This window comes from Rhea americana, unplaced genomic scaffold, assembly GCF_003343005.1.
Source record: "Rhea americana isolate MKP2758 unplaced genomic scaffold, rheAme1 scaffold_15, whole genome shotgun sequence".
Classification (NCBI taxonomy): Eukaryota; Metazoa; Chordata; class Aves; order Rheiformes; family Rheidae; genus Rhea; species Rhea americana.
Window position 1 is genome coordinate 7,278,382 of NW_028185594.1, and position 20,211 is coordinate 7,298,592.

The 20,211-nt window shown below is 37.4% G+C and overlaps 2 protein-coding genes across 2 annotated transcripts in view; one reads left to right on the forward strand and one right to left on the reverse strand.

Annotated features, from left to right (window-relative positions):
• Positions 1-20,172, forward strand: part of DNAH7 (dynein axonemal heavy chain 7) — a 115,510-nt gene extending 95,338 nt beyond the window's left edge. Inside the window, exons 52-64 of the mRNA XM_085299497.1 lie at positions 37-231; positions 1,815-1,904; positions 7,400-7,576; positions 8,595-8,756; positions 9,468-9,668; positions 10,288-10,449; positions 12,436-12,621; positions 13,291-13,428; positions 14,588-14,818; positions 15,851-16,003; positions 17,825-18,002; positions 19,354-19,457; positions 19,853-20,172. Of these exons, the coding sequence (XP_085155623.1) occupies positions 37-231; positions 1,815-1,904; positions 7,400-7,576; positions 8,595-8,756; positions 9,468-9,668; positions 10,288-10,449; positions 12,436-12,621; positions 13,291-13,428; positions 14,588-14,818; positions 15,851-16,003; positions 17,825-18,002; positions 19,354-19,457; positions 19,853-20,059 (2,184 nt within the window). The 3' untranslated portion in view covers positions 20,060-20,172. The remainder of the gene's footprint in view (positions 1-36; positions 232-1,814; positions 1,905-7,399; positions 7,577-8,594; positions 8,757-9,467; positions 9,669-10,287; positions 10,450-12,435; positions 12,622-13,290; positions 13,429-14,587; positions 14,819-15,850; positions 16,004-17,824; positions 18,003-19,353; positions 19,458-19,852) is intronic.
• LOC146599019 (baculoviral IAP repeat-containing protein 5.1-like) lies at positions 2,832-6,355 on the reverse strand. The gene is made up of 4 exons (XM_085299314.1): positions 6,218-6,355; positions 5,039-5,148; positions 4,456-4,570; positions 2,832-3,020 (listed from the first exon to the last, which is right to left on the reverse strand). Exons 1-4 carry the CDS (start codon positions 6,353-6,355, stop codon positions 2,832-2,834), a joined length of 552 nt encoding a protein of 183 aa, XP_085155440.1.
• Positions 20,173-20,211: the final 39 nt, after the last annotated feature.

Sequence of the window (20,211 nt, forward strand, 5' to 3'; positions counted from 1 at the left end):
TAAATTTAGTCCTGAGAGTGGTGTCTTTCATTGTAGGTTAATGAGAGTGAGTGGAAATTTCTGTTGACTGGTGGGATTGGTTTGGACAATCCCTTCTCCAATCCATGCACCTGGCTTCCTCCAAAATCATGGGATGAAATTTGCCGACTAGAAGATTTGCCATGCTTCAAAAACTTTCGTAAGGATTTTATGCAACTGAAGGGTGGATGGAAATTGGTATACGACAGCTTGGTATGTTAACATTCCTGATAAACTAATTAACACGAACGAAATATTTATGCAGAGAATATGTGAATTCTATGTGAATGTAGTGGAACGTTCCAAAATGCCAGTTAAAGGGTCTTAGGCAAGACTTCTTTCAAAAGTACTGTTTTTTCRCACCAGTGTAGTTTATCCCCCATTAATACATAACCAGAAGTTTTTCTTCTTCTGTTAGCAATATGCAAATCTAACTAAAGGGCATTTTGGTAATAGGTAGGTAGAGGTGAGAGTGGGTGTGTGTGAAAGAGGGCATGAAACGTTCAGTGTTACTAGAGTCACTTTRTCATGAGAAATCGTAAACTGAAAATAAATTTCTGAATGTTTTTCATACAAGTTGAGATGCATTTTATCCTCCCAATGCAGTAGCTCAGGTTGCACCCAAAAAAAGGGGAGATCTCAGTTCAACTTCCTGATTCAAGAATTCCCTGCATTTTATCTAAAATTGTATCTCACACCTTGCTAACTGAAACTTAGTTCTTCCCTAGCTGGCTGATTTAATCTCAAAGCTACTAATCTCTCTTCTCATGAAGAAATGAAGATTTTTCTACACAGTGGCATAACTCAATAGTCTTACATGCAACCTTTACTCCTCAGGGTTTCCTAATTGGCTCACTCCCAGCAAGCTTGCAAACTTTTAGCTGAACTGTTTGACAGTGAATATCAATGGCATTCTGAGATATCTACTTTCCTCACATACTCACAGAAAAACAATACAGCATTCTGGAGTCCAGTCTAAAATTAAGTACCTAGAAGCTGGGGGAGGCAGGTGCCAGGCCTCATGTCCTCAGGAGAACATATGCCCCATTGTACTTTGATTTGCTAAATCAAAACTGCTCAGAATACAAGTTCAGCAGGTCTGTCTACATACATCTGAGTAAAACTTTTTACAAGCAAGTCTAAGCAGCTCACTGGGGAACTGTTATACCCCTTTCCAGAAAGATATGGACAACTGTTGCTGTACTCCAATCTAATAAGAAATTAACTTACGGTCTATCCAACCATTGCTGTTCCCAACTGATAATTGGGGTAGTAACAGCCAAATTATTCATAGGCCATTTACAAGCTAAGTTTCCCAGTGCATTTTTTTGATTTTCCAATTCTTGTTTTCCTGCACTCATTTGTCCCTTTTACAAGTCTTATGTGATTGTACCATTTCAGATGCATTCTAACTCATTATCATGTCTTGTAATATTAAGGACTGCCATCAAAATTCAACTTCAACACAAAAAGAGGGAGGCAAAGTGCATTTTCAAGTTTCTTCCATCTCATCCCTCTTTTACTTGCTTCCTAAAGAAAAAAGGTTTTGGGGTTTTATTTTTAAACACATCTGCAAATGGCTTCAACTTCTCATTTGCTTCCTAGTTAAAGGTATTTAAAGTGTTTTTTTGTGGAGGTGGGGTGGGGGGAGAAGTGGGAGGGAGAGGCTGAACATGTAAACACAGTTCCTGCAAACTGAAAAAAAAATATGGATTGATGTGTTGAGTTAAAAGATGATTTACCCTAAGTAATTCACAAATGCTTTAAATAAAGCTAAAATACATATACGCTTTTAGGATCCTCAACATGAGGATTTTCCTGCAGAGTGGCAAAAGCTGGGAGAATTCCAGAGGATGCTTATCATTCGTTGTCTGAGACCTGACAAAGTAAGTACAAAACTTCTGTATTACCCTAAATTTTACTGCCTGCCTTAGAAACCAAATCAATTTGTAAGTATGCATTTTATCTGTTACCTGTTGCTATTTTACAGTAGTCTGTATGTTACTGAAAAAAATTAGATTAAAAAGCAAGTTTGAATGTTACAAACACTATCAGAAGAATACTGCACATTTTTAGGGCGGCTTTTTAAAGGACTTTTTTAACTATGATTACTTCAGGTATACTATTATCTAATATTATTTCAAGAATTTTTATTTTTTTCAAATGGAAGGGTAGGCCTTTAGCTTTTATCAGATGATACCAGTGTACACACAAAAATCCTCAGAGCACTTCCTCTTTAAGACTGTCTTACAATCCTTGTAACTTTCCTTTTTCAGTACAGCTGCTATTTATGTATTTTTTTTTCCCATGGATGTTACTATCTATGGTAAATGATGACTGATCCAGGAAGATAATTTAATGGTAAGCAAGAGTGTAGATAATGTTGTTACTAAGTACTTATTTTGTAGGTACCCAAACCCTTCTATTGAAAGTGTTTTGAAGCAGAACTGGTGTGATTTGAGCCTGTCTAATTCTTATGCTTGAACACAGTATAGATCACAATAGGGGCTTATAGTTACAAATCTTTATTTAGGAGGAAAAAGTCAACCTACTAAAAACCAGAAATACTTTGCTTAGACATTTTCATATATTCATAGTTCAGTGGGACTACTATTAGTCCGCACTAGCCTTAATGACAAAGCATACCATGAAAGGTAGGAGGCAATATAAATAGTTATGCCTTCTGTTACAGGGGGTCTATAAAACTCTTTACTGATTAGCTCCTCAGACAGTTTTTTATATTTATGTTAGTACTCAGATAAAAATATGATTGCTTTGACCATATAAAGAAGAGAAACTTTTAGAGTCAGACTTCACACTTCTGGATTTTTTTTTGACTGGTAGTAAGAACTTTCAGAAGATTGGGCAGGTGGATCAACATGGAAAGCTATAGGCATCTGTGATATATACTGATGTTTGGAGACAATGTTATCCACAAGACGCTTCCTAGTTGTGGCAACTTCTTCTTCAAAGGAGTTGATTATGCTTCTGCCAGTTTTACACTTAAAGCAAAGCAAAAAATCAAGACTGTCAGTTGAACAGTGTAACTGTGGAGTTCAAATATATGCTAAACTCAGATCCTCAAAAACCCTCTGATCCTGCCTTTAGTCCTGCTTTAGAGATCTATCTGCTCCTGGACAGCAATACTGCAATCTGAGTGATGCATAGCAGGTTGTCTGTCATATACAAACCCTATTTAATTCAGAAGGTCTCCCACCTACCTTGCTGGTAGGGTTCTGTACCAGGCCTGTGACCAGGCAAATGCCTACTGTACTTTCTCTTTTAAAATAAATTGTGAACCCATTCTTTTTCCATTTTAAACCTAATCAGAGAGGGAGACTTTGGTTTGATTTCCTTCTGTGTGAAGAGGCTTGATTTCACTTCTCAGAAAAATGCATTAGGATATGGGTACTCCAAGATAGCAGCATGTTCTGTATTAGTCCTAGTCATCTAAGCTATTGGCATTCTTGGGTCAGAAAAGGGGAAGCTGCCATTTCTCTTAATCCTGTACCTAAAAAAAATAAAGGAATATTTTTAGCTCAGACCCCTTTTATCTTAGAACACTGAATCACCTCACTGATCAGATACAGTGAGTAAACTGTCACCTTCCTGTTCTGTTCACCTTTTGAGACGTTATACTGTTCTCCCTATGGTATGTGGTTCCATTTATAGATATTTAGTCTGTTGTACAGGGAACTTAGTTAATCTTGACATCCAATGAGATAGGTTTTTCTGCCTGAGCATCATCAGCAAGATAAAGACTCCATTTGTACAGAGCTACTCAGGAGGTAAGATGCAGAACCTGTATTGATCCAAGCCCTGTCAGGAAACTTGATTCACTTGATTGTCATTATTATTAAGATTAGAGGTCAAATACCACAGAATATTAGTTAAAGCAGCTCAGATTGGGATTTTGCATATGTCAACCATGTATATCATGCATGAAATCCCAGAAGTAGAGGAGTACAACTGGAGAACAGTTAAATATTTGAAATAGGCTTGAAAGTTTGACAGCTTAATTAGGCAGTGATTTACATATAAGGCTGTGGACATATGAAGCAACAAAAGATGGACTAGTGATTAAATTTAGTCTGGTCTAATTTTGCCATGCTCACGTGGGGTTAAGTCCCCTTCTGAGAGGGGCAGAGCTGTTCATTGCAARGCTTCCAGAATTGATTAGCATACCCAAGATAATGTTTCTGCTGTAAGGACTCACTAAAACATTTCTGAARGAACTAGGTTTTCTTTCAGAAGCTAGACAATAGATTTTCCTAAGTGTTTAGGTGCAGATTTATTAGCCAATAATGCTCATGAATCAGGATTTCAGAATAAAGYCTTGTTCTGGCCTTTCACCATCACTCCTTGCTAATGCATGGAAAACAGAGAAGGAAGTTCTAGCCTTGCATCTTACATTAAGCTTATTTGAGCAACACTTACAAGGAAGGTTCTCAGCCGTGTCATCTCTAGCATGTAGAACTCCTCCACTGTCAGGTCATCAAAGTGCTTAGTGAGGGATAAAAAGCCACAGTTGCAACGTTTGCAGTGTTCCACCCTGCAGCATAAACCCAGATTAAGACCAGATATTAAAATAATGACCTGTACATTTCAAGAGATGAAGAAAACTGGGCAGGACTCTTAAGTACTTCTACTACCTGTCAGTAAAAAAGGTATTATGCAGAAAGCATGTGAAATAGATTTTAGTGGATATTTCAAATAGGAAGTAGTTGAATTAGGTGTGATCTAGAAAGAGTACAAGGGAAGGTGTAGACTGAGTGTATAGTGTTGAGAGAAACTTTTCCTTTGTTGAAGCAAAAGCTTTCTCTGTAGAGGCAAAGTCAAAGAACCACAAAGAATTGTATAGGGTATAAATAATGATGTATTTCAAGGATACTGAGTAAGATAACCTTTCATGGACTTGTTCTGTAAACTGTTACGGAGAAATTGGTTGTTTTATAACCAGTAAGGAATGTAGTCAGATAAATTTGGAGAAATACTTCAGTGTTGTTGTATCTGTGCTTACCATGGGTCATCATTTGGTTCCCAGCCCTCCAGTTCTATCAAACAAAAAAAACACTTCGCCACATCAGGTTCATTTGCATTTGGACAGTGTACAAAGCCCGCCTTTGCCATCTGCAGGGGACAGTGAAGAAGTTTTTAGGGCATGTAACATACTGTTCATATTTGCATAAGGAAAACAATTTCAAGAGAGCTTGCAGTAATGCCTTTCCCCACAATGTCTATCAGCACAGGTCAGGCTGAAAAATGGATTGTAGGTGTGAGGGCTGCAAGCAGGTAAATAAGCAATGAATAAAGAAACAAGAAATAAACTAGAAGTTATGAGCAGACTTCTGCATAGTTGCTCTATCTGCAGGCTACTAGAGTAGCTTTGTTCTAGCAGGTAAACAACTTTCAGTTATTTACCAAATAAGTTACATGTGTCTTCCCTATTCTGCAGTCCAAGGACTGTTTCAAAAAAAATAAAAATAAAAAAAAAAGAAAAAAAAAAGAAACCATGGCCATGTGAGTAAAATACTACCTCTAGTTTCTAGATTTTCTTGTTATTTTTATTAGTTCCTAAACATGGCCTGAAAATCACATATGGTCAGAACCCTTTAAAAAAAAAAAAAAAATTGTTTCAGCTATCTAAATTCACACCATCTTAGATAACTCTTGTAGCATAATTCATCTAAGAACCAACCTGAAAGTTAAATGTGTGTCCCAAAATGAGACTCAACTTTAGTTATAATGTGCTGGATCAAAGCCTACAGGGACATAAACATTAACTTCTCTAGAATTTAAGTAACATTTTTTTCTGAACTTTAAGTAATGATCATTCTGACACTTTAGCCTTTCTGTTCAATGAGTACTCATTTCCTCTGTTGCAAGCTGATTTTTGAATTGGAAGTTGCAAGCAGAAAGACAGCATAACATAGGAAATTCACTTTGAAGTGACAAGAAAGAAAGAAAGGAGAAAAAAGGAAGTAACTATATTCAGTGAAATACCTAGGCTAGTGATCTGAACATACAGAAATTACTTATTCTACTGTAATACCTCAAAGCAGAGAATAGAGGAAAGTATTCAGTTTTTTAACTTCTGGCTTAGCAGAAGCTCACAGCTATTCATGTTCACAYGAACAGTGACTCCACATACAATCACAGTAGAAGAAAAATAGTCAAAGTTAACCATTTTCAGACTTACGTTCTCTGGAGTGCACTTGCAGTTCTCCACAAAAGGCCAGTTTATGAAGGTTTTTACACGGTTCTCGTATTCATACATGTCTTTAAATTCAGTCAAAAGCTTGGAAGCCAAAACAAGCTCTTCTAAAAGTGTATCCATCTATGAAGTCTGCAGTTGCTATAGTCCAGACCTCCCCTCATGCTTTCAGATTTAAAGCACTATACTGATTGGGAACACATTACACCTGTAAAGTTGAGTAAGTTTTTAAATGAATAAAAGACACAGGTGTGTCTATGAGCAGAAAAATCAAGAGGAAGAAGGTACTTGGATTTTTGTTGCATCACCTTCTGTGTATTCAGTCACAATATGTATTTGTTAACTGAAGGAACCTCCACTAATGCAATATGAAAATGAGTTCAAATGTTAAAAGTTCAAATTAAACATCTAATATGAATTTAGCAATCTTCCATGTATTGTACATTTYGAAGTATTACAAAAATATTACACTGTTTGTGACCAAAGTGGTTGAATTAATGTTGCTATTTGAATGCTTCAGCATTTCTTGAACTTTACTTTGAGATATTAAATCTTAATAACACATTAGTAAAGACTTCTGTATTTTTTTTTAAAGGAGGGATAATTATAAAATAGTCTATAGTTTGTTTTAAATTACCTCAGAGATAGAATAACTAGTAATATTTAAGAGAAATACATGCATAAGTATTTACAGGACCAAAACTTTAAGCTGTCTTAYAAGTTATCTCTTGTTTTGCTTCAGTAGGAATCCACCAGTGTGTAGAAGACTGCTGTACACAGCAGTTCGCTAAGCTAAGGTTTTAGCACCTTTGAAAGGCATTTGATTACTGGACTTGAAAATTGAAATTCTTTCCATAATGCAGATAGGTCATGTGCAGGAAAAATTTCAGCTGCTTATACCAACCCATCAATTTGTGTTGACAGAAGATCAAGGGTCATTTGACTAGAACTTCTTACTTCAACCTTTTTATAGCATCTTCCGTCTTAGAACCTATTTTTGCCTAGATTTACACATGCTAAATCATTGACTACTCCTGAACCTTACTTGTTCCTAATTTTATATGCAGGAGTAGTGTTCTTGACATTTATATATTAAAATGTTCAGAGTAGTATGTGCTAATGCTGTTGTATAAACAGGACATTGTAATTCTATTTTTCTTTTTTTAGATAATACCGATGGTGCAGGAATTTATCATTCACAACCTGGGTCGTCCATTTATTGAGCCGCCTCCGTTTGACTTGTCAAAAGCATTTGCTGATAGTCACTCTTGTGCACCCCTGATATTTGTACTTTCTCCTGGTGCAGACCCCATGGCTGCCCTTCTTAAGTTTGCTGATGATCAGGTATTTTAACATCTCCAAGACTCTTTAAGATGGATGATATTTGTGTGTGTATTGTGCGTGTGTGTGTGTATCTGTGTGAAGCAAGGAACTTTTTTTAAACTAAAAGTTCAAATGCCAAAGCTCAAAAACCTTGTATTTAGCTGTCTAAAAATATGTTAAAACTGATCTTATGGCTCCTTTAACACAAAGCACTAATTAATGCCAGTGGATTGCTTGTAGGAATTAATAATTTGTCATTGTTTTAAAATAATATTATGGTAAATATTTTTGGCATATTTTATATTGTTATGATGTCATAATCTGTTTAATGGATTTGTTTGTATATTGTCAAATGGAAAATAGAAAAAAGGAACAAAGATAAAACTGATAAAACTGGTTTAAACTTTCATCGTAAGAAATCTTATCTGAAGTTTTTTTTTCTGTGAGCATTATAGATAATACGTGACTTAATTACAAAACAATGTAGTAATACGTGGAACGTAGGACCTTGGGTGGCATTTACACCTCAGAATTCAAATGTGGCTTTTTGTTGGCTTTGGGTATCATTATTAAGGCATCTAAAACAAACAAACCAAAAAAATCCCAACCAGCTTAATCAATTCTTATGTGAAAAGACTATTGTGTTAGTAGTAGAAAGACACATTTTTCTGGTAAGATGTATTTCCTGCATTTCTTGACTATTCTGTCTGAGTTCTGTGCAGTTGAGAATGACAGGCATGCTTGAAAGTCTCCAACTAGTGTGTTGTAAATGTGTTCTGCATTTTATGGTAAGAGATCTACATCCTTAAAGAGTATACTGTTTTGAGGAGTCTTTTGAAATAGTCAGAATTTTCCAGTTCTGAATTAAATGGATATAGAGTTGGAGTTTTTCCCTGGCAGAGAAGAGGAACTCAATTGGAATGACATGAGAGAGAGATTTGATCTGTGTTTTAAAATATACTGTACATTAGATGTGAATTCTCATACCAGAAGTTTTCATGTTTATTAGTCTTACTTATAATATGCTTTATATATGCAGGGATATGGTGGTACAAAGCTTAGTGCTCTCTCACTTGGTCAAGGCCAAGGCCCAATAGCCATGAAAATGATAGAGAAGGCAGTAAAGGAAGGAACATGGATAGTTCTGCAAAATTGCCATCTGGCAACATCATGGATGCCAATACTGGAAAGAGTCTGTGAGGTAAAAAAAAAAAAAAAGTACTATCATCTTCTTCTAAACACTTCTGAAGGCATGTCTGAGCTGCGCTGAAAAAACACATGTAACAGTATGTGAAGAACCACATACTGGTTCTTTTTCCTTTTGTCTACTGGAGTGAAAAGTGCTCATGAACATTGCGGGTCTTGCCCATTGCTTCAGTCGTAATTCCCAGCCACTGCAATGGTGCCTTCAGGCCTAGAGTTTTCCTGAGGTGTCTACTATTGCAGAAACTGGTACTCTAAGGAATTTTACACTTGTACATCTGCAAGTTTCCAGAGAGGTACTCCCCCCCCCCCCTTAAAACTTAATAAGTTTCTGTTACTTCAGTCTTTTCCAGCACAGCTGCATTACTGTAAATGGAAAAAGTATATACTTCATTGCTCTCACGGTACAAAGCCTCCACTGTTTTTTGTTCATATATTCCATAAACATGCACAGAGATGCCAAATTTTAGCTCAGAATACTGAGGTTTGGAATAAAAATGCCTGAATTGTAGAGTGGAAATTGTCATGACTACTTGGGACTCTTGGTATGGTCACATACAAGATTAAAAGTCCACTTAAAGTCTACTTAAAACTTGAACTGCTGTATTTCCCCACTTAAATAAAAAAGTCTGCTTTAAGATGAAAAGTTGAGGTGTATATTCATCTATCATGTCTTCTAATTGCTTGTTTTTATGTGTGTTTGTTTTAGGAGCTAAACCCTGATACAACACATCCAGATTTCAGAATTTGGCTTACCAGTTACCCATCTCCAAATTTTCCAGTGTCTGTACTTCAGAATGGAGTGAAAATGACTAATGAAGCACCAAAAGGTTTACGGGCTAATATAATTCGTTCATACATGATGGATCCAATCTCTAATCCTGACTTTTTCAACAGCTGCAAAAAGCCTGTTAGTAATGTTGTATTGGCATTGTTAATTTGGTTTTGTAAAACAGCTAAGTAGACTCTCATGATTGTGTATGTACACTCTGGGTAAAAACTACCAAGCTACATAGTTGTCTTCCACTGCAATGAAACTAGTCTTTGTTACTGGCAGCAGTGAAGTAAATTTTATTAATATTTTAGCTTTATTTTACACTATTTTTCTATAATAAATGGTATAATTGCTTTTAACTGAAGTCATATACTTTGCTAATTTTTTTCAGTTAAAAGAACAAAACACAGCTGCCTACTTGAACCTTTTCTTTAAAGGCCTGAAATCCTGGACAGTGAAGGTGGGGGGGACCAGATATACAGTGTGAACAATTTTTTATAATATAAAGATGTTAAAAAAAAAAATCATGGGAATATGGTCTCTAATATACATGGTTGTATGTGACTGTTGCACGTATCACACAGGCATGGATATACAGTTTTAAAAATAAAACCAATTTGAGGGTTCACACTGGTTTAAGAGAATATTCAAAGTGTATGCTTGCAACAAATTGATGGCACTGCTATGCAGGACATGACATGACAAAACTGTTTAAAACAGATGAATTATTGATGTTGTTGTATTTGGTTTTAAGGCGGAGTTCAAGACATTGCTCTATGGTCTCTGCTTCTTCCATGCACTGGTGCAAGAAAGGCGGAAATTTGGGCCCCTTGGATGGAACATTGCCTACGAATTCAACGAGACAGATCTGCGCATCAGCGTGCAGCAGCTGCAGCTGTTCCTCAACCAGTACGAGGTACCGTGCCACCCGCAGCCCCGGCCCAGCCTCACCTCTGCCCCCTGGGGCTGCTCAGGCCTTACCAGTGCAGGCTGAGTGTTGCCACCCCAGCGACAGTTTCATAAGGGGCAGTGAATTAGAAACAAAGGTCTACTTGTGATAGTGCTCATGTAGTTCGTTTCAGTTGGTTAGTGTGCCATGACTAGTATATAACTAATTTAGGAAACTTTCAAACCACAATTTAGAAATTCTGCCCTGCAAAATAAAGTACAATTTGCTCCATACTATTGCCTTATTCCCTGGAATCTTACTGTCTCTAGACTGGATTACAGCTCTTGGAGATGCTACTGTTAAGCTATAAAATATCATACTAAACACTTCTAATATATTTGCATAACTAACTGATTTACTTGATGCTAGGGATAGTATTATACCCTGGGCTGTTGCAGATCAATTTATTGATTTGATTTGTATGAATTTAGCAGATTACTTTCCTTCCTTCCTTGTTTGCAGAGCTAGGCAGAGTTTCATAGCAGAATCGCAGGAATTTGTGTTTCAGCTTCTTAAACTGTGAAATAATAGAAATAATGGTATCTTCTTCAGAATTTCTGAAAAAAAGGCTAGTATTTCTGTGAAATTCTTTTACATTGCACTTCATGTGTACATGCTGCATTTACAAACTAACTTTGTACATAGCTGAGGGGTTTTAAGAATTTATTTATTTATTTCCATTTCTTTCTGTTTGAAAACTGCTTGTGAGGGCTCAGGGCTCTGAATTAATCTTGGGGGGCGGGGGATGGAAACAAAATWCCCTGTTGCAGAGCCAAATCACTTTGCCTGCCCAATTCTTCAATATATTATACAGGCTGCTCTTGAGATACAGTTGGAAGTAGAACATGATTACCTGGGAAAGTCACAAAAGCTGATGTTACAGGGGATATTTTCTTAATGAGCTGATGGAGTTGACAAGTGCTCGTGAATCAGAAGTGCAGCACACGGAAGAGGCTTGTGACAGGGAGCTGTAATGAATGTTTTCAGACAGTGGTGCCTTTGCTTTGTATGTGCCAGTTGTCTAAAACACAGGTGTTCAAACCACTGTCAGCCAGATGTATCTTTGGTTGTCTGTGGTAACTGGCAAACTGATATAGTATGAGAAAGCAACTTCATGGTTGGGTATTTCTCTTTTACAGGGGAGAGGGTGGGCATGGAGGTAATCATCCTGCTGTATGACTGAAGGTGATGAGCAAAGGCTTTCCTAGTCAGTAGGGAAGCATTTTTCCTCCTGAGAGATTAATGATTTGTACATGGTGGACAGAGTTACCAGTACTTTTTTAGGCTAGTTTCCTTTATTCAGTATACAGAACCATTTATTAACCCGTCTTCAATGTATCACCAATTCTTACCTTTTCTGTAGAGATGTTCTCTTAAAAATCCRTAATTTGTTCTGTTCATGCTGCTAAAGTAAGTCTAGCTTCTCCCAACCTCACGACTCCAATCAAGGATTTTTTTTTTTCCCTTTTTCCACAAAAAAAGTGTCTGTGACTCTGTATTACCCAGGAGGCTAGCTGGAAGGTACATACTACTGTTACTTGTGGAGTGCARGCTCAAAGATTATGAGAATAGTTAGTTAGTTATGGTCCTCTGACAGCATAGTTAGTTAAAAAGTGTGTATATCCAAACAAGTTCTGGTAACTTTGGAAAACTTCTCCATAAACCAGTGTTCAGGGTCTGGCAGGGGATTCATCTGCATTACTATCCAAATTTTTGATGGTGTTTTAATTATTCAAAAGAAACAATGCTGGCTGATGTCTGAAGTATTTGGTGATCAGGAGACAGATGGTACAACCATGTACTTATCAGTGAGAGGTAAAATAATAGGTTTTGAAGTTTCCAGTGAGCATTTTGGATGAGGTTCAAATAAATCACAGTAATGCTACCATAGCTGTGCTGAGAAGTTCTAGGCAGCACTTCAGATCATTGGCTTGCTGCCTTTTTTTTTTCCAGGAGCTGCCATATGATGCCCTTCGCTATATGACTGGAGAATGTAATTATGGTGGCAGAGTTACTGATGACTGGGATCGGCGTACGCTTCGTAGTATTCTAAACAAGTTCTACTCTTCAGAAATCATTACAAACGTAGATTATAAATTTGACCCAAGTGGCCTTTACTTCGCTCCTCCTGAAGGAGACGTAAGTATCTGAGAATAACAGAATTGCAAATGGTTTATTTAGAAATAAATAGATCACASTTTGCTTACATTGACATGTGCCTTGGTGCTTACTGCTGTCACTCACTTCTGTGGCCTAAGCCCACATTCTATTAGTACTTGATTCAGTGGTAATGGAAATGATGTAAAAAATCCCCACCTCGTAGCTAAACAACTGACTTTACTCTGTGTGAGTAAGCACTCTGAGAGGGCAGTAAGGGAGAAACCCAGCATGCTGAAGTTAAAAACATCATTATAAAACAAGCATACATAAGAGAGAATCTGTTAATACCTGGTRGAGGTAGAAGGGACATCATAATGACTTTAAATTATCACTCAGGAGAGTTATGTCAAACATCAGGAAACTGCCTTCACAGACAGCTCAGCAAGCAGTGTGCCCACAAAGGGTCTGGAGCCACTTGTATTAGAGTGCATTCAGGATAAGAGGATGGACTAGAGGAATTCACAAGGTGCATTCAATCCCTTTATWTCCCCATATAGTTTGCTTTATAGTTTGTATTGATTACAGTAGGAACACTGTAGAGTTTTCTTTGAGCTATAGCATGAAGCTTTCCTTGGGCTTTTTTGTCCATTTCTGCATCTTATTACAACTCCAGAGCCTTTTCCCTCCACCCCTTCACTATTTTTTCAGTACCAAAGCTATATTGAATATACAAAGACGCTTCCGCTGAATCCTTCTCCAGAGATATTTGGAATGAATGCAAATGCTGATATTACAAAGGATCAGTCAGAAACACAACTGTTATTTGATAACATTCTTCTTACACAGGTATGTAAAAAGACTAAAGATCTTACTATAACTTTCTACTCAGTCTACACTTTACTAAGTAAGTTCCTTTTTTTTTCCCCCAAGTTTTTTTTTTTTTCATTTGGGTTGCATCTCCATCCTGGTGAAATCACTATTCCACTTAGGAAAACTTTTGTTTTTTTTCATGCCTGTCTTCCTAAACAAGTGGTTTTAAAGCCATGCAACAGTCTAGATAATACTGTTTCTGTAAGTAAGTGTCATGAGCAGAATGAACAGCTGGGTACAGGGAGCAAGAGAACAGACTGAGAGAAAGAGAGATGGAAATTGGCACCACTTTATGCCATTTGACAGCAGCTGGCCAGCCAATGGGTATGCGAACACCTTTGGACTCATCTCAGACAAGAGCTGTTTTTTAAATTGCTGAAGGGTACTTCAGAGCACGTGGTGGGCAGTTTGGTTTAGGCAGATTTAGGCAAAAAAAGAATAAAAGGGACACAAATCTGTTGGAAACCAGCTTTTGTTAGTTCTATGGCTAATAGATAATCTGACACAATAATACATGAAATTATGGAACAAATTTCAGTTAACAGCGATGTTACTATTTTAGACGATCATATTAATTAGTAAATCTATAGTGTTTATTAAAGCAATGTAATGCGCTATCTCCACACTGTCCCAAATATGTGGCTTCTTCATCCAGTGTTGAGGGGGTAGGGGAAGGAAAAGGCTGTGCTGCTCCGCTAAGGAAGGAGTTTAGGATGAGTTTTGTTGCTGCTCTGTGATTGTGAAGGGGCTGGCAGTCTCTGGCTGCAGGAGCCAGGCAAACTTACTATGTTACTAATGAAAACTAGTTAACATTGTAAAGTTTGCTGACAGAGCAGTTCAGCCTTCCAAACATGGCAAAAAACTGACGCCACTGCCATCAGTGAGGCCACGAGCAGTATGGAAACTCATTTCTATAGCTGTCACACACTCAGCAAGACGYTAGTACTTTGGTGACTGTACTGCAATCACTTTATCCCAGGAGTGGGTGGCTGGAGGAGTGGAAGAGAGTTGGAACTGTAATAATCTTATATTAATGCCTATAAAAGAACTGTATTTTTCTGTATTTTAACTACTCACTTTCCCAAGTTCCCCCTTTTTCCCCCAAATAAATCCAAAATTTTGTCTGTCTGTCTAGTCTCGGGCATCTGGTGCTGGTGCAAAATCCACCGATGATGTTGTTTATGAGGTCGCAGGAGACATCCTGAGCAAACTTCCTTCCAACTTTGACACTGGAGCAGCAATGAGAAGATATCCAACCACTTACACTCAAAGCATGAACACGGTGCTTGTCCAAGAGATGGGCCGCTTTAACAAGTTACTGCAGACAATACGCGACTCCTGTGTTAACATCCAGAAAGCAATAAAGGTGAGTTGAAGAATACCCCTTAGGGCACCCAACTGGAACGTGGTCTCAATCTCTGAGCTATTGATACAACTACCTTAGAGCTCTCCTCTTAAAGTCTGATGCAGGTCAGTCTGTCAGCTGCTTTAAAAGAGTCCAAACTGATTTATTCATCTGCATCTTAAAACTGACAGGAGTACATTGGAATATAGAAGCACTAGTGTGCCTACTGCAGAAAAMCCAAAACACAGGGGTCTTTTAGCTACCCACATTTGCTAGCAAATAAGACAAGCAGTAACTAGGTTCACATCTCACAACTGCATCATTTTTTTTCCAACTTTACGGACATGGAAGACTGAAGCACTTCACACAATTTCTTACAGATAAAAGCAGCTCTGAACACCTCAAATAACTGGCATCTTCAGAAGCAGTAATCTTCAAACATACAGTCCAAATTTGGTCCTTGTTCCAAGTAGAAATCAAAGGCTACAGCTATGTAAAGTACGTAAGAGCAGAGAAAAATGTGTTTGGGGATTTTTTTTTTTAATCCTCTTTAACCTTAAGTTTGGTAAGTAACTGACCCTCCCCCAACATACACACACACAAACCCAAGCCCCAACYGCTTCTCTCAAGCCAAAACACAAACTGAAATACCTGCAAATTTAGACTAATAAAAGAATCACTTGCGTAATCACTGCATTGCAAAGTTTGGGGGGAAATGGCTACCTAAATAAGCATTTATAATTAGTAAATCTCAGAAGCACTCTAGGAAGAACATGTTTCTGAGGAAGAATTCTCCCTGAGGGAGAATTTTGCAGTATTTCTTTCTAAAAGGGTCTGTGGGCCCTTTTTTGACCTATATGACAACTGACTACTGTATCAGAATGCTAACTCTTCTTGTTTTCAGGGTGGCTCCAGTCTGATTCAGCTAAAAGCTGGTTACATCTGTTTGACAAAGTGTTGGGGGTTTTTAATTTTTAAAGTGAGGCTATAACAATTCATTGYTATAAGCAAAACAAAGCATTTAGACACTTTCTTTTCCAAATTATTTTATAGGGACTAGTAGTGATGTCTGCTGAATTGGAGGAAGTGGTAAACAGCATTTTGAAAGGCAAAATTCCAGGATTATGGATGAGTAAGTCTTATCCAAGCCTCAAGCCCCTTGGCAGCTATGTGAACGACTTCCTTAGTAGACTGAAGTTCTTACAGGTGAGAACACCGTGTTTATACAAGTTTGCTCAATGCTGCTTATTATTTCTGTCTCAAACTCAGATGACATCTCCACAAGTGAATACATGCACACATGTGTACTTACTCTGAATAGCTGACAGGTAGAGTTCAGTTCCTTGGTGCATCTTTTTGTAGAACAGCACGCTCATCAGAGCACTTAATGAAGCGCTGTGTTTTGTCATGTACCCTACACCTCATAAAGAGAGGTGCAATACATCAGTAGTACTGTATGACAGATGCCAGAACTGGCCTTCCAGAGTGGATTACCAAGAGCCTCTTAGACTGCATACAAATCTTTGTGGTGGTAGTGTAGGTAAGTAACATAGAACTTACTTAAGAGTACACTGTTAAGTGTCTTTTCCAATCATGAAGTTTAAATTAGAAAAGCATTTTAACACTACATATTTTAATTAAGATGTAGTTMAGTAATTTAATTAAGGTCAAATGCCAAACTTTCCATAGGGCACTGTAGAAGAAAGCTGAGTTAGGGAGAATCAATGGGACCCACCACCTGTAACACTGCAGATTCACAAAACTGACTTTAACTGAGCAATATCTGGTCTCCCGTTCTGAGTGACCTTACATGATAAACCTTCGTGATCTTGAACTGAATTAGGCCACCACAAAAGCATTAAGACAGATACATGCCTTTGATACTGAAGACTGAACTGATGTAGATAGTTCAAACCTGAAAGATGAAATATGTAATTCCTAAGAGGTAGCTTCCTCCGTGCCTGCTGTAAGAATAGATGTCAAGATGGACAAAAATTCCAGGATGAAAACTTAGGTAAATTGAAAAAAACTCCACACATCCAGCTTCAGGTATAGAAAGATATTTGCAAGTTCTGCATTTGCAGTTACTCAGAGAACATCYGCTGTCTGACAGCAGTATGTAAAAGAACAAAAAAGCCATTCCCAGGGCAGAATCCAAGCCAGAAATTCAGCTTGTACAAAGGTGAAATTGCCAATACCTGTGAGAATGCTTATTTTTCTTTTTGTGAGGAAAACTACTTGATAGTAAGATGGTAAGACAACTACTTCAGTAACCAGTGTAATTCTCCACAGCAGATAATCCTAACAAATTTGATTTTTTTCTGAAATGAGTATTCTCATCTCAAAATCTGACATTGGCAACAATCAAAAAAATGTCTTCATGCATGCAGTAAGAATTGACAGTTACTATAGACCTCACATGCATTACAACCAAAACCAATGAATTCTAGCATTATTTCATCATTTTTATACAGAAGCCTCCATGATGTAAGCTATGAAAAGAATTTGTTCTTTTCAAATCACTGGAGGTTTAATTAGGTCATGTTTTTTCATCATGAGGAGATCATCCCTCCTCATCTTCAACTTGCTGTACATACTTCAGATATGTGACTTTGACCCTGGAAGGGAAATAAGACAGTTTTAGAAACAGCCTGCAAGAAAATGGTTAGAGCTCTGCCATCTGCACAGAGAAACAAAGATGAAAGCTGAACAGCCTCTGATAATGGAGGAGAAAAAATGAAACAATCATTTGATGAACTTCCATAGGTGATGCATGTTTAACAAAATACATTCACATAAGCTAAGTATTTCCAGGCAAGACAGTGGTTTTTTTTCATCAGTTTGTGACATTTTTAACAACTTACTTTGGATGTCTGCCATGCCTTTTTAACAAAATACTGCTGTTTTCTGAAAGAAAAAGACAATTCTAGATTCACAAGGCAAAATAACTTTTGATGCTTTCCTGAATACTGTAATAAATAAAATCCAACTATTTCTTTTCTCCTCCTCTATCTTTTACTGCTGCAGGAGTGGTATGAAAATGGAACTCCACCAGTCTTCTGGATTTCAGGATTTTTTTTCACTCAAGCATTCTTAACAGGCGCTCAGCAGAACTATGCCAGAAAATACACTATTCCTATAGACCTACTAGAATTTGACTACGAAGTGCTGGAAGATAAGGAATACAACAATGCTCCTGAAGATGGTAAGTAAATGTATGACACAATTACCTGCCTATGCTGAAGTTATCAGAGGTTAACATAAATTTGCAGACTCAGAATTACACARTTTGTTTAATGAATTTAGTTGGAAAACATACATACACTACGGTACTGTTAACCTCCCCCAAAAGATGCAGAAAAAATGATGCAGCAAAATACTATTTAAGWAAGAAATTACTGTTGACATTAGTTAACTTCCTACATTGGCCTGCAGGTACAAAGTAACACCAGAAGACTCTCCTTAGCCCAGACTTTTCCACAAGAGATCAAACTTTCAAGTGATATTTAGCCTGCATTTTCTTTTCCTTTATTTCACTCCACAATGCATGTGCCTGAAGACACCGAGTCATCTTCCTAAGCCAATGAAAGCAAGATATTTAGTAGAAGAGTTATATCTGCTAGCTTAGTTATCCATAGGAAAAACACAGTCCTGCTGATGAAATCGTAAGATGCAATAGGGGACTGCTTTAAGGGGAAAACAAAGTGTTTTTCAAACCACTCTACTATATGTTGCTTACCTTAGGTTCCAGTTGCAGATACTTTCTTGAGCCTCCCTTTCCTTAGAACAAGGCGAGATTAAACTGAACAGTTCTCTATACTCTTTTTAATATTCTTCTGAGGACCAGTTTGACTGGAAGTTGTGTAAAGAGCAGCTTGGCAGGTTGCCTGGGAAATCAACATCTTGTTTGTTTCAACTGGTTCTGTTGGGCAGGTTTATTTCTTGTTTCAGAAGTTCCAGTTTTCAGTATACACAGGAAGAAGGTGGAAGTCTGATGAAAAACTGATGTTCAACTATTATTTTCTTCTTGAGTTAGAATTGATAGAATGACAGCTGTCATAAGATAGTTTACATTTTTAACCATTTAACTCTTTCAGTGAACTATTTCAGACAGGCGTAAAAATGTTTCACTGTTTACGTTTCAAATTACCAATGTGAAGACTGTTAATATTATCAAACCTCCAAGTCATCCAAGTTTACAATATATAGCATGTATGCACAGAAGACTTAGACAACTATAAAATGATTACGCAAGTGTTTTGTACTTTGGAATAGCTTTTAGCCTCACCCAACATGAAGAAAAAGTTGGGTAGATTACAATATTATTAGACATTTTAAGCTTATATAATGCTAATTATAATAAATTGTAATATAGTACAAGACTGCTACATACTCAATAAGTTAGTTCATCAACATTTGGAAGACAAAGAATTGACAAAGGCCCACACAGACTACTGATCAGCCCTTAGCAAAGTGTGTCACATTTGAGCTGCTGCCCTCAGCTAGAAGACATTTTCAGTTTTTGTGTAACACAGTATCTTTTACAACTGATTCAGGGGTCTACATTCGGGGACTGTTCTTGGATGGAGCACGCTGGAACAGACAAACTAAGAAGCTAGGAGAATCTTACCCGAAAATTCTCTATGATACAGTGCCTGTGGTCAGTATCTTTCGTTTGGTGACATCTTCTGGTAGTAACTACCAATAAACACGGTGGGATCCATATCCTAAGCTCTAGTCTTAAAGGAAGTAATAAGGTAATTGTTAATACTCTTTAAACTGAGTTGAAAACATCTTGTGTAGAATTAGAAATTAAGTTTCTGAGAGGAGCAGAGAATCCTCTGCTAATGATGATGGCTACAGGAGGGTTGGGATTGCTTRTTTTGGGAGAGAATCAATCTGCTAAGGAAGAGAAAATGGCAAACAGGTTTTCAGGGCTAGCTGTATAAAAGCAAACAAAACCAAAATGGACACTGTCAAACCACATCGCACAAACCAACTAAGTCTCCTGATTTTTTTTTTAACTGAAAAAGATTGTTTTATTTTCTGCTGCAGATATGGCTAAAGCCCTGTAAGAAAACAGAGATTCCACAGCGACCAAGTTACCTGGCCCCACTGTACAAGACCAGTGAGCGAAGAGGGGTCCTGTCAACTACTGGCCATTCCACTAACTTTGTCATTGCAATGATTCTGCCTTCAGACAAACCAGAAGAACACTGGATCGGTCGGGGTGTGGCATTATTATGCCAGCTTAACTCATGAATTTACCGCAATTTATTGAGGCTCATTTTCCAGTTTGCTTATAAAGGATGCACATCAAGCCTTAAGTATCACTTGAAATTAACATATAAAATGAGTTTGTTTACAACGTTGCATTTGTGCCTTTCATGAGAATTGAAAGAATACACCAAAAT